This window comes from Semicossyphus pulcher, unplaced genomic scaffold (genome assembly GCF_022749685.1).
Source record: "Semicossyphus pulcher isolate SPU_LCO1_2020_fin unplaced genomic scaffold, fSemPul1.0.p SCAF_12, whole genome shotgun sequence".
Classification (NCBI taxonomy): domain Eukaryota; kingdom Metazoa; phylum Chordata; class Actinopteri; order Labriformes; family Labridae; genus Semicossyphus; species Semicossyphus pulcher.
The window spans coordinates 14,781,258-14,797,383 of NW_027211626.1; the positions used below are offsets into that span (position 1 = coordinate 14,781,258).

The 16,126-nt window shown below is 39.7% G+C and overlaps 1 protein-coding gene across 1 annotated transcript in view; it reads left to right on the forward strand.

Moving 5' to 3' along the window:
- The first annotated feature begins 7,042 nt into the window (after positions 1-7,042).
- Positions 7,043-16,126, forward strand: part of anapc1 (anaphase promoting complex subunit 1) — a 51,437-nt gene continuing 42,353 nt past the window's right edge. Inside the window, exons 1-16 of the mRNA XM_069658336.1 lie at positions 7,043-7,258; positions 7,591-7,755; positions 7,881-7,923; positions 8,007-8,104; positions 8,600-8,682; positions 8,857-8,930; positions 9,017-9,162; positions 9,316-9,455; positions 9,867-9,998; positions 10,246-10,464; positions 10,815-10,910; positions 11,146-11,236; positions 13,077-13,142; positions 13,270-13,407; positions 13,835-13,981; positions 15,900-15,960. Coding sequence (XP_069514437.1) covers positions 7,043-7,258; positions 7,591-7,755; positions 7,881-7,923; positions 8,007-8,104; positions 8,600-8,682; positions 8,857-8,930; positions 9,017-9,162; positions 9,316-9,455; positions 9,867-9,998; positions 10,246-10,464; positions 10,815-10,910; positions 11,146-11,236; positions 13,077-13,142; positions 13,270-13,407; positions 13,835-13,981; positions 15,900-15,960 — 1,915 coding nt within the window. The remainder of the gene's footprint in view (positions 7,259-7,590; positions 7,756-7,880; positions 7,924-8,006; positions 8,105-8,599; positions 8,683-8,856; positions 8,931-9,016; positions 9,163-9,315; positions 9,456-9,866; positions 9,999-10,245; positions 10,465-10,814; positions 10,911-11,145; positions 11,237-13,076; positions 13,143-13,269; positions 13,408-13,834; positions 13,982-15,899; positions 15,961-16,126) is intronic.

Sequence of the window (16,126 nt, forward strand, 5' to 3'; positions counted from 1 at the left end):
AGTGGTAGGGATGTAAAAACCTGCTCTTGCAACGTGCATTATTCCATGATGGTAAACCCCTCAGCTAATCTTGTATTCACCCAACATAAAAAGCCTGAATTAGCTTCTTTTCTGTGATATATACGTGAGACATAAGTGGAACTAACCCAGGTAAAAATAAGGTATCGGGTTAAGTATAATCACAGAGAGAGAGAGAGGACCATAAGGCAAACTGTCACAGGCAAAAACAAGAAGCTTACTGATGATGAGTCCATGGAGTCCAAACAAACATGCAAGGTCCAGAAAACAATAACACTAGAAGTAGCACGAGGAAGCTATCCACACTTGAAGCGTGGCAGAGGGTATGTCGAAACAAACTGCTACAGAGACAGGGGAAGAAAAGACTAAATACACTGGGAGGGTGAGGATAATCAGGCACAGGTGAAAACAATAAGGGGCGGGGCAGACAATCACACAGGCGGGAAAAGAGTCAGGAAGTAAAGCTTCATACAATGGAAGGGAAAGTGACAAAGTAAAACAGGAAATGATAACACCAAAAAGACTGAAATACATAACTTTACAGGGATAATAGATGACAAAGGTGAAGCTTCTTTTAAATGAGTGCTAAGATTCTGTAAGAGTTAATAGTGGGGGTTTTTTCAAACGCAAAAGCCTGTGATGATAGCTTTACAAATATGTTGCTAACAGTTGGTCAGAAACTTCCAATACATCAGTCTCAATGTTACAGGTTTTACAAGAGAAGCTACCAAGATGGACCCTGCAGTGGGGTTGTATTGTCACCTGCTGTTTCCAAGGCCAAAAATTAACTTCATAGCATTAGCATTGGGGGAGTTGTTAGTACTGTTAGCGCGGTGCTGCTGCAAGGTTTGATTTCTGATTAGCCTGTGCAGTGACCAGAACCACTGGCTGAATCAGGCAACCAGTAATTAGCTAGAGATGCTGCAAAGACACACAGTGGTGGACACATAAACTTTAATTAATCAAAACATAGTTACAACGCAACTAATTGTGAATTTAAGTACAGAATACACAAACATTTTGTGAATTTCAGCTTTAGATGTTGTGGTAGGTACATCTCTTCCTAGGTAGGTCCTTATGCTAAGCTAGGCTAACCATGTCCTGACCTCTGTCTGTAACACAATGACATGAGACTTGCATTGATTATCTCATCTGTTGAGATAACCCTAAAAGTTATCATAACTAAAATATACAATCCTCACAATAACTATTAAATATGTTCTTGTTGATGCTTTGGTGCTAGCTAGCTTGCACTGGTTAAGGGTTTCATTTCCAACACACAAAAATATTGACTCATCTTTTCATTGCATTCAGTTTTTCCTTCTCACACAAGCACAAAGACATAGACACACACTCCACACACTCATAAGGGCCCAGCTCCCTGGGGCTACCTTTAATGGAGGCCTTGTTTTTGGTGTGTGGCCTCCTGTACAGATCAGTTAGCCCACCAGAGCTCTTCACTGCATCCTGAATTAACTAAATACATAAATACATTTGGCTGGGATTCAGTCCCAAGGCAGACATTACGTACAGCAATGGCATCCTGAGACTTTAATTAGTGCAACACACACTCATACACACACAGTCACATTTCCATCATTAGCTTTCATCTACCAGGAAAACACTTCCCATGATGCACTTGGGTCCGGCTTTCATGGGGACCAATCGGATTACGCTACTGTCTCTGTACAGGAAAATGATGCAATCTGACATTGGATGATCTATCTATCTATCTGTCTATCTATCGATCTATCTATCTATATATCTATCCTTGAGTGCTTTTAAAGTTCCCTACTTTTTACCTCCCAGCATCACCCCCCTGTGCGATGTGTCACCTGAAAGCTCTTTCTAAAGAGAGAAAGTGCGATGTTCTCCATTCAGATTCAAATCTCCATTCATACACATACCTTTTTCACTGCATACTACACTACAATTTAACTCTTCAAACAGGTGAAGGTAATGGCGTAATAATGGCTGCATTCCATTCAGGTGGTGCCCCGCTATTGTGCATGCTGGGTCACCAGCATACCTGAATGTATCAGATGCGCCATTACTCTCGTTGGCTGCAGCTGTGCCTTTCTGCTATGACATGTCAAAATGTCTTAAGAGGTCTGACTTTGAAGATGCAAGGGCATAAAGTATTCTTATAGAACGTTTCATAATGATAATAAAATAACTGATAATTATTATGCTAAAGTTTAGTGTTTTTTTCAGGTGTATATTCAACTTTTTGGTTATTTTTTGTGGCTGTAGTTAGTGTATGTATTCTGTTGGATTGCAATGTATTGGCATGTGTTGCTCTCATTCTGTCCTGCTTTATGAAAGTAGCTCTCCTCCTACATATGCACAAAGTACACATCCTACATGTACACGCAGTTTCTCTGCATTTTCAGACTGGTTTGTAATGCGATGACAATATAACCGTGGTATATGGTTGTATCATAAAACAATTAGTTCCAACCAATTAACCTGATTGGATAAGAGGCATTCCATGTGTTGGGATATTACAGTACAACATCACTGGGACTTTTCACTCTGTGTATCACTCCACCTCTGCCAGGTGTAATGAATACTGTTTATTAATGTTACAGCAGAACGTGTGTGTCTTATTTCACTGGTTGGTGATCAATCAAAACCTTCAGATAAATGTACATGATAAAAAAAACCCAGCTGATCTGCGGTAACCTGTAGACACAGAGTCCAAGAGAATGTTTGGGTTGCACGGCAACAAAATTCCAGTTTCAGTTTAGCTGTGGAACAAGTTCAATTGGTGAAGCAGAAAGTCATCTGTTGTTGATTATTACTTTTAACTACTATTTGCAGCTTGTCTAACCTTTGTATAAAAGCAATATCACACTCGAGGTTGTGATGTTATACTGAATATAAGCTCAGCTGTGATTCGGTCCTAGGCACGAGGCCACAGGCCACATAATGGTGATGTTCAGTACAACATTGTTCCCATTGTTTCCCCATGGTATGAAAACCCACTATACCCCATCACGAGCAATCAGATCCTCTGAGCAGTCCCTGCTGGTCGTCCCTCGGGCTAAACGAAAACTACGGGGCGATCGCGCCTTTTCAATTGTGGGCCCCAACCTGTGGAACTCATTGCCTCCTTGTGTCAAAAGGGCAGACTCGATAAATTCTTTCAAAGCTCAGCTCAAAGCCCACCTCTTTTCCTTGGCCTCTGAAAATACTTAAAGCCAATGAAGAAGTGTTGAAATGGTTCATGAGTATTTTGTATGTATATACGTGTATGTGTATGTATGTGACATGCCACTGTTCTGTAAAGCACTTTGGTAAGCTTACACTGTTTTAAATGTGCTATATAGATAATTTTGACTTGACTTGATTGCAAATGATTAAAGTCACAATCCCTTTGCAGATTCTTCTTTCGCCATTATCCTGGAGAATTTCAGCCATTTCTCTCTAAGTTTGAATGCTTCTCCTTAGAGTGCCACTCTCCTCATCCCTCCCCGATGGGCTGCAGTGCGTCACCGCAGACAATTGTTGCTCTGGATGCTTCAGCAGCCCTGCAGTAATGAAATCTGAGCGCCTGTTATGGCAGGATGACCTAACCTCAACAGCCAACCTGCTGCTGCAAAATGAGTATAATGAGGTGTCTGTCATGCTTGTATGGACTTCAGTTGCGGAGTTACTGTAATAGTTGAAAGAAAAACACAACTTGTCAAATAAACAAATAAATAAATGTCAAATAACTGGAACAGGTACAGCAATTTGCTTTTTTGTAATTCAGAGAAACCAGTACACATACCTTTTTTCCCCCCTGTAATTTTATAAAATGTATTCATTAATCTGGATGTAAAAAGCTTAATTTCCTTAGATACAAGAACATTCTTTTATTATCTCAACAAATGACACAAATGACAAATATTTACTTGCTGTTGTGGACATAACAAGCAATCGAAACACAGGAAAACTAAGCTTTTTACTGTTTATATTGCGGTTACAAAATAATTTGAGTTAAATAATTACTCTAATGTCTTCACTCTTCTCAATTTATAAAAGGAACCAATGCAAAGCCAAGAAACTAATGTCACCTTCAGTTGCAATATTAAAATACAGAGATGCAAAATAAAAGATAGAGGAAGGGGAGCAAGCGTGTCCCAGAGGGCGAAAAATGAATGCAATATTATCTGAAAAATGTAAACAATTGTGGTTTGTCTTTTCAATTTGCATCTGATTTTTTTTTTGATTTTTTTCTTTACTATTTTCCTGAAAATATCTAATAAAGCATTGTCACTCTCTTTTTCTTTATCTCTCTTTCTCTCTCTGACACACTCGCACCACCCAGGGAGCTCCTCTGATATTGCCACGGAGAGTTAACTCGGTCAGATCGTATCGTGCTGTTATGCGACATCCATCACATCCATCAGCACCTGTGTGTCACCCGGACTCCTCATTTTCCACTCAGGTTTTATTTTTTCATGACCTCTTTTTGCTCAATTTGATTTCTATGATGAAGACAGTTACATGATACAGTACAGTATGCGACCTGTCCATTTGTCTGTCTGTCTGTCTACAACATTAAATGTCATTCCACATTTGAACTTTGTTGAATGTCAGTTAAGTAATAAGAGGAAGTTCATGTATATTTTCTAATAAATTAATGTAATTACTAATTATTGAAGAGCATACTTTTTAAACAAAGATATAACTTCACATGAAAGGCAAAACACAAAAAACAAAACATAATCTGACATAAAAATGTACTGTAAATAGATTGTAGACGAATAACTGTTGTCTGAGTCTGAATGTTGGTGTGACTTTAAACAGAAGCTGGTAATTACTCACCACTTCCCCACATAAATATCAGCTTATTTATTCTTAATTGGGGTGACACTGATGGTGACTCTGCAACATTTAATAATATCCTCTATGTTTAACCATGTAATTGAGTCTGAAAGCCAGGTCAACTTCAGTGTTTGAAATGTGTTTAGTCTTTGTATGTAGACGTCTTGTCATGGGTAAATATTTCAATTTTCATAGTCATTTTTATCAATATAAGGTCTTTGAACTCTTGAAATAATTAACATACCAAGTTTAATAATGATTATATGCAGGAGTCCAATAGTGCTCATGCTTCCTTTTTACATGATTGTACTTGTTTTGGTCACAGTGTAACTATAGCTGGTATTAAATTTTGCTGCCAAAAGTCTGATTAATTATAATATACAGGATGTAACTGATTCAGGTCTGTTGTATTGTAATAAATAATAGAAAAGAAAAAGAAAAACTTGTGTTTGTGAGATTATAAGGTATCTATATTGTTGTGCACATCACTAGTAAAAACATGTTTATCACAAGAAAAAGCCACAGCTTTCCAGATCTACGTCTTTTAGTCCACATCTTTATCAGGACCTTGCAGAAGAGGGATGAGAGACTTGAGATGAGGATGAGGCAGCCCTGATGAAAGCAGCCAATCAGCGATGTCCTTCCGTCCCCCTCAATGCTGATTGGTTGACTCAAGGAGGAAGAGGCTGTCGGGACAGCAAAGATGTCCGCGCTCATTTGAAAACCTGCTGTGGCCAAATTCACAGTTTGGCACCCGATACGTGTTGTTTTAATGTTGTGACGTAGTTGTGTTTAAGCAAGACCCATACAAAGGAAAGAAACGGACTCCGCGACAAGAGCCAGACTATTCCTTATTATCAGGTTAGCGACATAATGTCTCCATGCTAACTCAGAGCTAGCTGAACAGAACATTAGCTAGAGTGCTAGTCGAGCCGGTGACAGTAACTGTAAGCTATAGGATGTTAAGCGTTAGCATGCTAATGCTGAAGAGTACTTTATACTAAACATATCAATCACAGCTAGGTATCTGTCAGCATGTTTATTTATATAACTTATGCCATCACAATGGCTGTAGAGTACTGAGTCTTGTTATGGGATAACGTTTTCTGTTGAAAGCTTCAAGCTAGCTGATAGCATGTAGCGTCTGTCAGAGTCAAAACATGCAAGTTACAGCAGAAATTATTTTGAAAATTGGTTACTGGTGATTTGTTTTTCGTATTGTATTTTGACTTTTAACAATATATTGAAGAGTTTCGAGAGATAACGATAACTTAAAGCTCAGTATGGGAGAGTTTTATCATTTCTACATTTGTGATGTGGAAATAAAGGATAAAAGCCACACAACACTAACATGCAGACACAGACAGCACCATCAACTCTGCTCATTACAATCAAGCCAGTGATATGAAAGTTATTGTTTATTCATGTTTATTTTAAAGTGGACCACCTTCACCACGTCTAAAACTACTTAAAAACACAGCAACAAAATTTGACACCTGCTTTCTAAACGTAACAAGATTTTGAATTGGACTACTAGTTTTGTTAACTTGTGGTCCTTTTTTAATTTTCAGTATTGCTCTGTCGGCACAAAGTACTTTGCTTACTCTAATGTAAGTTTTTGACCTTGAGTCGAAGGTTTGTCTGCTTCAAATTTAAAATGCTACATCACTGTATAGTTGCGATGATTACTTGTTTAGATTAGATTAGATTGGATTAATCGCCAAATATTTTGATAAATGATAAGTGGGTGAGAGTAATTTTGTAAGAGAAAGAAGTCATGGCAGAAATATTTGGGATGCGGACAAATAATACATTGGATTACAATATCTTGTGCCTTTGGAAACACTGTTTGCATTTAACAAAACAACTTTTTTTTTTAAACTTCTAAATGACTAATCAAAACAAAAATTGAAATTATGGAAATAAATGTATGTTGCTCCCCTACATTACTGGAATGACAATAAGTTTGTGCAGTATTGCCAATGCACTAGGTGTGAAATCTAAGTTTAATAATTTTTTTTTAAAGGGGTGAAAATCTGGTTTTCATGTGTTTATACAGACTTAAGTTAAATTGGTTTCCTCATAGCCTTCCTTGAAGTAATTACTTAGAAAGTCCTCCCTCTCTTGTCTCACCTCTCTTTGTAATTCTTTTTTTCCTTAACTTCTGTCTTCCTCATCTTCCCAGAAATAATGCTGATATCTGGAACTCATGTCGGAAGTCGTGTATGAAGAGACAGCCACGATGATCGCCGCAGGGGAATTGCAGTCGTTTGTCCCGTTTGGCCGCGAGCACTGCAGGAACCATCCAAATGCCTTCAACCTGCAGCTCAGAGAGCTCCAGCCCGCCTCCGAGCTCTGGTCGTCAGACGGCGCCGCCGGCCTGGTGGGGTCCCTGCAGGAAGTCAGTCTGCAGGAGAGAGAGAGGGTGAGATTGCATGGCATTACATGACTACAAAACAAAGTACAACAAAAGAAAATAAGTAAATTGAATATAGATGTGTTTTTATTAATCAGGTGTGTTAATGCTTTTAAACATGTTTCTTGCATGGCACTGAATATTTTTGTCTTCCTGTCTGAAAGTATCATTGTGGTTGACAAAATTACTTTGATAGATTGTACTACCATGTTTTTTATAAATAATACTGCATTACTTCTTCACTCCGGAAAGTAATACTTATTTAATACTTACTTTTAATAGTTGGTATCTGTGATTCATTCCTTGTTATGTGATCACACTGGAAATGTCTTTATTGGCAGGAATGCTGGCAGCTTAGGAAGGGCTGCATTAGAGTCAGGGAGGAGGATGTGGAGTTTGAGGAGGAGCTCTACGCAGCTGGGACTGTGGTTATCTGGAGCCAGGGAGGTCGGACTCAAGCCTCCAACGTGTACAAGGCTTTTACTGTCGATAGCCCAGTGCAGCAGGTCTGAATATGCTCATGCTTATTAGAAACTAATCTGCTGTTTCTGCTTGGTGGCAGATCTCAGAGAACATGTTGGAAAAGCAAAATCATTCTAAGAGTTGACAGTATCTTTCATTCTCTCTTTAGGCCTTATGGTGTAACTTTGCTGTTCCTCAGAACAAGAAAGATGGTACTGTATCATTTACAACATTTGCATTGCATTTCTATTGAGGTTCAGGAAGAAGATGCTCTGACTTTTATATTGCTTTGCAGAGGAGGAAGTGGAGCAGACAGTGTGTATCGTCCAGAGCAGCTGTATTAACGTTCACACTGTGACAGGGAAGGATTTCATCTCACCACTGCCCTTCCAGGTGAGAAAACGTGAGACTCTGGTGGGAAATCAAGTCAAGAATTGAACACACATATTGAAAACATCTGCTACACCAATTCATCCACCTTCTATAATTCCTCTCCCTTGTAACTTTGGTTACTCTTGGTTGGAGATCTTTCCTGCTTCTATTTGTGCACGTACTGAACCAGAATGGGTTTTGCGTATATGTGTTAGGATATATTTTGACCCTCTGGCTTTCCTTGGAAATTGCAAAGCTTAGCTTAGCTTTAATACAAAGTCATATGATTAAATCTTTCAAATTGGGCAGCAAGTAAACATTTTTATTATCGCATAATCTGCAGATTATCATTAACCTCTCTTAACTTTTGTTGTTTTTTAGTCAGTCAGTTTAAAGGGAAAGGGTTGTTCTGTTTTTTAAATATAACACATTGGAAATGTTACTGATGTATAAAAAAAAGAATGGAAACTTTATTCTAAAAATGGCTCATCTGTCTTCCTCTTTTGTCTCTTCAAGGTCTCAAATGTCTGGGCTACAAAGTTTGGACTTCTGCTGGAACGAAAAAACACAGCAACTGACGCACAAATCAGCCCCCCAGGGTACACGCCAACACTGCACACAGTACACATAGACCAGAGCTCATCACACAGATGGATCTAGACACCCATTTAAAATGATATTGTTCCACACATTAAAGCCACTTTAAAGACACACACACACAAGCCATTGTCATTTGGCAATTAACTGAGGTACTGGGCTCTTTTTCTCTACAGGGAACCTCTGCCTACAGTGTTCAGCATGCTGCATCCTCTAGATGAGATCGCACCGTTAGTGTGTAAACCTACAGGTCTGACATGCACATTCACAATCACACACATTTTGTCTCTCTGAGTAATCCAATTACTGATTCTGTGTATTTGTGTTTTCTCCCAGGTCTGTTCGAAGGCTCCCGTGTTCAGTATGCATCTGATGCCACCATGAAGATAGCGTTCAGCTGCTGTCAGCCCTCTTTAGTCGTCTTCTATGACACTGTACAGGGAATACACTCCGTGTGGGCCCTGCGCAAGGTCACACATGATGTAAGTAATCAAATAGACACACACACACATGCACGCACACGCACACGCACACACACACACACACACACACACACACACACACACACACACACACACACAGGCACGAGCAAGCAGAGAGGGTCTACCTGTCCCTAACGTTCATCCTTCCATCAGGAGCGATCTACAGTCCTGCGGTGTCCATCAGAGCCTGTCAGCACGCCGTTGGGTCTGATGGCATCAGGTGTCCTGACCTCTCACCTCCGTAACATCTCCCGCCTGGACTCCCCCGGTGGGAGTGGGCCAACTGGAACAAGGTAATGAAAGTGAACTGAAAGCGTTTATACACACAGAGCTGAATGATTATCTGATTAATCAGTTAGCTGATAAACCAAAAATTTGTTTACATTTATTTTCATTTCAATTTACTATTTTAGTCATTTTTAAAGCATAAATACCAAACTGGTTCCAGCTTCTCAAGTATGAGGATTTGCTGAATCTTGATGATAGTAAACACATTATATTGTTGGATTTTGGACTGTTGGCTGGATGGGAAGTTTTCACTATTCTCTGCTGTATTATAAACAGAATATTAAAAAAAAAAAAAAAAAAAAGATAAATGTTAATTCTTTACAGGGATTGACATGACATTTGTAGGTCCTTGAAAGCATCTCTGGTCCCTTGCATGTTGTCTGAAACCATCTCTTGTTTCTCCCGCTCCTGTATAGTTGTGCTGTTGGTGCCGGCTCTCCTCTCCACTACAGCACTTTACACACCCATCAGAGCAGGATCATGACATCTTCACCTGGATTTCACTCTCGTGTTCATTCCCCCAGTATTTCCAACATGGCTGCCCTCAGGTGAATTTAACTCCTAACAAAAGTAAAGTCGCCTATTTGTAGAAACAATTCTGAGCAAATATACAATAACTTAGAAAATTGACAGCACAGGTAAAGATTTAAAAACTAGACAGCATGCTTTAAGTTAAATGTGAAAACTTGATAATTTTAAATTGCAGAAGTGAAATGTACCTTTCTGTGCTTCTTTATGCTGCTGGCCAGTTGTACATCACCACTATATCCCTCTTCTTTTTTCACCCTGTCCCAGCCGCGCCCACTCCCCCGGCATGGCAGCTCCGTCCTTTTCCGGTGCGGCTCGCTTCAACACGTCTTTCCACAGCCCGTCCCCCAGGGGGCACCATGGCTTGTTACCCTCTCCGAACAGCACGGTCAACGAGACGACGATGATGCCAGAGATGGAGCCCATCGTACCCGACCTCTGCATGGAGCAGCTGTGGAGTGAGACGGTCACAGCTGGCTGTCACAGGTAATAACCAGATGCAGGGTCTGTACAGGCACATGATTCATTTACATCAGTTATAGAGAATGAATTATTAACTGTTTTATTTAAATGTTATGTCAACTTTGTCTCCTGACTGATGTCTTTTATTCTGGCGGGCACGCAAGGCTACTTCTACTAAGTATGTGTTTTCTCTTAAACTTAAGGACCCATAGCTATTAATATTTACCTGTTAAGCTACTTAACCTTTGGTCGCTCTTAGGAAGAGGGGAAGTGAATCATTTAACTATGACTGAGGGACCTAAATTTGCCACTTTATTTAAAACAACTGACATGATTTTACTTTGACCCATGATTGCTTGATTTTGTCTTTGCAGGGAGATGAGCAGCCAGGCGTCTAAAGTATTCCTGACCTCTGACCTCTGTGAGAACCGCTACCTGTGTTTCCTGGTGGAGTCCCACCAACAGCTCAGGTCGGCAAAAACACACTGTCAATATTCATACAGACTCCCCTAGCATGTCATACATTTTATTTTGGGACCTAATTGTGGAAAGTCTCAAATAATCTCAATCTACAGAGCGATGTGACAGCGACAAAAACAATGAACAGACAAACCAACTGTTTCAACTGTGTCTTCCTCTGCATCATCACTCTCTCCACCTGACAGCTCTCCTCACAAGTTAACATCTCTGTCATTGTTTCCACAGATGTGTGAAGTTTATTGAGAGCAACGATACTTCCCAGCTCATCTTTGCCTCTGTAACGACAATCCCAGCCAAAGATGCAGAGCCCCTACCGGTAGATTACAATCATTATCATATTATTTATAGTGGGTGAAAGTTATTAACAACAAGCCTCCTTACTGATGCCCACACAATCTACTAGGTCATTCAATGAGTAACTTAATAATCACATTTGCAACTTTATTTGTAAACCTGTAAAATCCAGTGCAATCCATTACAGGCAACTTTTTTAATGCCTACAATTTTAAGGTGGTGATCAAATTAGGTGTTTTAGTCCTGAGGTCATAGTGTTGTTCATGTCTTTCAAGGGCAGGGAAATCAACCAGAAAAACATCTCAATATAAAGTTCATCACCAACTTAACTAAGTCTTCAATAATACACCTATAAATAACCCAACATAGACATGTAGAATCTGTGCAGGCGGAACGTAATGCACCGTAATGACATCCCGGCCCCCATCAGCGGCTATCTTACGATGATGTGGCTTCTTATTAATCTCTATAAACAGACATCTGCATGCTAACAGCTAACAATCCGTCTAGATCAAAAATTCAACTTGAGATAAAGTCCCTTGATGTGGTGTCATGAAAGCCGTTAAGCGCTCAGATTTCCCGACTTCCTCGAATGCATCTGATCGATCCGAATAAAGGAGCATTTTAAAAGTACTTTTCTTCTCCTCTTGAGGACAGACCTGACAAAGCTTCATTTTTACTTTTTACTAATCTGCATCATGATGTTGTAATTTCAGCAAAGGCAAGACCCATTAATTAAAGTAGATCACAAGAAAAACTGCGTGCTGCATTGTTGAAATTGAAGTCATTTGTCGCTAACCACTGGCTACTCGCGCGGCATGTTCACCGCAAAGACCCTATATATACAGTCATTGGTTCACCGTCGTCAGAGGCTATGTCCTCATCAGACTATAGACAATGGGATCTGAGATTGCCAAAACCTGAACGTGATACGATACACTTAATTGGAAATTGTTTTGTATTCAAATAAGCACCGTTATAGCTGCCTCCATAGTTATAATAATAAAAAAAAAAACAACAAGCCACACATACTTTATTAAATCACAACAGATTAAACATGTTGCACATGTAACATATTGAACATATTACACAATTATGTTGAGAACGCCTTGAAGCTATTGCACAACCAAAGCAGCCTCAAGAAAAAATATGTATTAATTTGAATTATTATCTCTTCAGTGGTATATTTGTTGTATTAAGAATTAACAGCACTGCTAAGTTAAGGTTGTGTAGTTGAGAGAATTTGCTGAACCAAAGTTCTATTAAGTCATTAAATTAAAGACTGTTGATGTAAAAACCTGTAAAAACCTGTACTCGCCTGATTTCTCAAGACAATGCAGGTTGCAGCTCTGAACATGCACACACAGACTCTCCTTTGCTTTCATTATTTCTGTGTATTTGTGATATCTGTTCGGATTCATCGCTGGTTTGGGCAAATTATTGTGTGGGAGGCGTTACTGTATCCTCGTTAATGCATCCGGATGTTCGTGTTCCATCTGATATAATTAGGTCTTTACTTGTTCCCATTACCTATAGAAACCAATGAGTGTATATTTAGCCGAGCTTAATCTCTGCCTCAAAGGACGTTTGTTAAATATCATCATAGGACCGGAAATATAGACAACCGGCGTTAAAGACGGTGCTGAACTGATGAGCTGCACGGTGCAACAGAATAATTACAGTTGTTGTTTTTATTAAATATATTTATTATAAGGATTATTAATAGTTTTCTGTCATCAGCATCATCGTGTCTAAGGTAGTATTAACCTTCACAAGCAGTATTGATTATAAACTGATTATGAAACTAAAAATGTAACATTAATCCAAAGTCTCACTATGTGTAAATGTGTGAAAACTCTCAGAATATAGATGCCATGCTGGTTCTAGAGGCTTGTGGCAGCCTGGTTCTCTACACAGGAATCACCAGGGTAAGTACATTTAAAGACTTATTCATATTAGTTGATCAGGGCAGGTTGATGCACAGCAGCCTTTTGGTTATTTAAGTGATTTCCTGTTTGATAGAGACATGAGACACCTGTCTTTGTCTTCCTCTAGGTCAGTAAGGTGTTTGTCCCAGGCCTCCTGTCGCCTACCTTCAGCCTCACCAACCACATCCCTCACGTCAGCACGCCGGTGGAGATTGTTAGCACGCCGGCTAACGCTGGTAGCAGGCACCTCCACAGACTGGATGAGGTACTGGCACGTGTTTTAAACATCCTGCTTTTTAGGATTATTTTTTTAGTCCGGTAATGCATTTTTTTGGGCATTGGTACTTACTTTACATCTGTGCATTATATCTGCCGTCATCTACACAAAGCTTGTATAGTTGTAGATTTCAGTTTTCCTCCTCGTCGCCAATCAATTTTGCACTGTCTGAGAAACAATTTCCTCGCAGCGAGAGTCTGTCACAGTAAACATGGAGGCTTGATTTGATTTCCTTTTGATAATTTTTGCAATTTTGCTGCTTGAAAAAATATCTGGATATAATCTCTCATATATATTACACACGTCTTTTTTATTTACAACAAGTTGTTTACGTTCTAACACTTCATCTTGGCAACACTTAATTTAATTTCCCTTTTTCACTATGCTTTACCTTCACCTCTTTTTTTCCCATCAGGCCGTAATGCCTTCCCCAGTGTCAGGGCTGAGAGGTCCAAACATCAATAAACACCATGAAGGTTCTTTTTTGGAAGATTTCACTTCACAACAAGCCATGCCCTATATCCATGCCCTGAGGGACCCTGTCTGCAACCGGGTTACTCTGGTAGGTACATGTCCATGTGTGTCTCACTTTGTGTGGGTTTTCGGAAAGTTTTAAAGTTACAGGAATCAATGTCTCAACTTCAGGGACCTTCAAGTCATTCAGTGAAAATACGTCTCCCTCAAGGTGTTGTTTCTAGTGAGTGATGTGTGTGTGTGTGTGTGGGATTCAGGCCCGTATTTCTTTGTGAATGGGAACCACATAGCAGTGTGTATTTCTGTGTGTTTCTGCACTGTTGTCCTGACACACAACAGAATACACGCATAAAAGAAGGTCACTGTTTCTTTCTGGTACATGTACGTTCATCAACAGAATATATCCCGTGTTGAAGTGTGAAACAGTGTCTGCAGGCTGCTGCTTTTCTGCCTGTTCATTTATTTTCCGTTTCCCCCTTGATGTGTCAATCTAAAGACGTATTGTTTGTTATTGCAGCTAAAAACTGATGTGATTTCCAGGGGTGCTGAAGAAAATCGATTCATGTCAGAATCACAATTCTTCATTTCTACAATTCTGAATCGACTTGAAATTCTTTTGTCCAAAGTAAATGTTCAACATCAGCCAGTTTGTGCACGACAACCTAGCTGCATGCATTGTTTGCTGTGCACCATTTCCGGCTTCTGTCGTACACAGTTCTAGGAAGGAGCGTGTCGGTCATGGCTAGTCAGCGCTGGCAACATTAGCTAGCTCTTGGCGTTGTATGTACAGGGGGAAGCCCTGACCAACGCCCACAAAATAGCTCATACCTGCGATGCGTGGAGCTCTAGAGCCACCCAGTCATTCGTAACATTCACCACTCGCTACATCCCGGATGCCTGGCAGCTCGAGTCTCGTATACAAATGCGAGTGATGCACGAAAGCCACACAGCTGTGAATGTGAATCTGCAGTTGCCCACACACAAGATGAAAATCGATGTCTCAAAGAGCATTCGAGCATTATTGTTTCATTTAAGTTAAGTATTTATTTTTCATAACTTGAACTTGTTTTTCTTAAAATGTTACAGTTGAAGTCAAATTCTGAACGATGTTTTATTTTTGCAAGTTAATCAAAAACACATTTTGTCTTGTCTTTTGTCTTAGGTTTGTATCAAATATAAAAGCTGCATAATCTTGAACACATTTTACTGTGCTTTAATGTCATAGAATAATTTGCCACTGCGGTTTTCTTAGCACACAGCAGACTGGAGTAAATCCTGAAATAGGCACCCCTTTGTAACACACAGAGCATTGATTGTGAATCTGGAATCAGTTTGAATCGAGAATTGATTTTGGATCGACGCGTGACCTTAAGAATTCAAATCGAATGGAATTGTGAAATATTTAAAGATTCACACCCCCAGCACTGATTTCCATCTCTCATTCATTTCATACTTTAAACCTGGATGCTTAAATATCAGGCTTTTGAGCAAGAGTACGCTTAATACAAACCTCTTCTGTAATGTTTGCAGTCAAAACAAAACAGGTGCTCATAGCTCACTTTATCATGCAGCCATCATAAACCACACCGTGTGCATATGAGTTGAAACTTTCAAGCACGTTGAACGTTCGGCGAGACGCCAGTCTGTGCTGTGACATCAGTGATTGGGGTGATGGAAAGTTTAATCTGATAGCAGAGGAGACAATGAATCACTGCACTCATCAATTTATTTTTCCATGAAGATGTTTTTTTGTTGTGGTTTTCTATGCCTGTGTGGAGGAAAATAAGCCTATTTTCACAGCTTACATTTCTACACGTCACACTTGGAAAAGCACAGGTGTAAATAATACAATTAGCTGAATTTCATAGAGCCTCCTCACTTTCAGGCTGTTGGTAATTGTGCGTCTGAGGTACAAGATTTACTGATTTGCTTGGTATAAGCATTGACATGAAATAAAGCTGAGAGTGTGTTGAGTGAACTTTTGCACGATCTCTATCTCTCTTTAGGAACTGAGCAGTGGCCCGATGTTGAGGATCTCTATCCCAGAGATTGCTACCTCAGAGCTCGGTGAGAAACACACACTCGCACACAAACACACCTGAACTGTAAAACACAAACCTGTGAAAGATAGACGCAGAAAAAAGATCATGCTGCATGCACCTATGTACATTTAAGGTAATGCATCACAGCAGTTCTTGTTGATCAGTAATGTTTGGCTTTCTGTTGTTCTGTT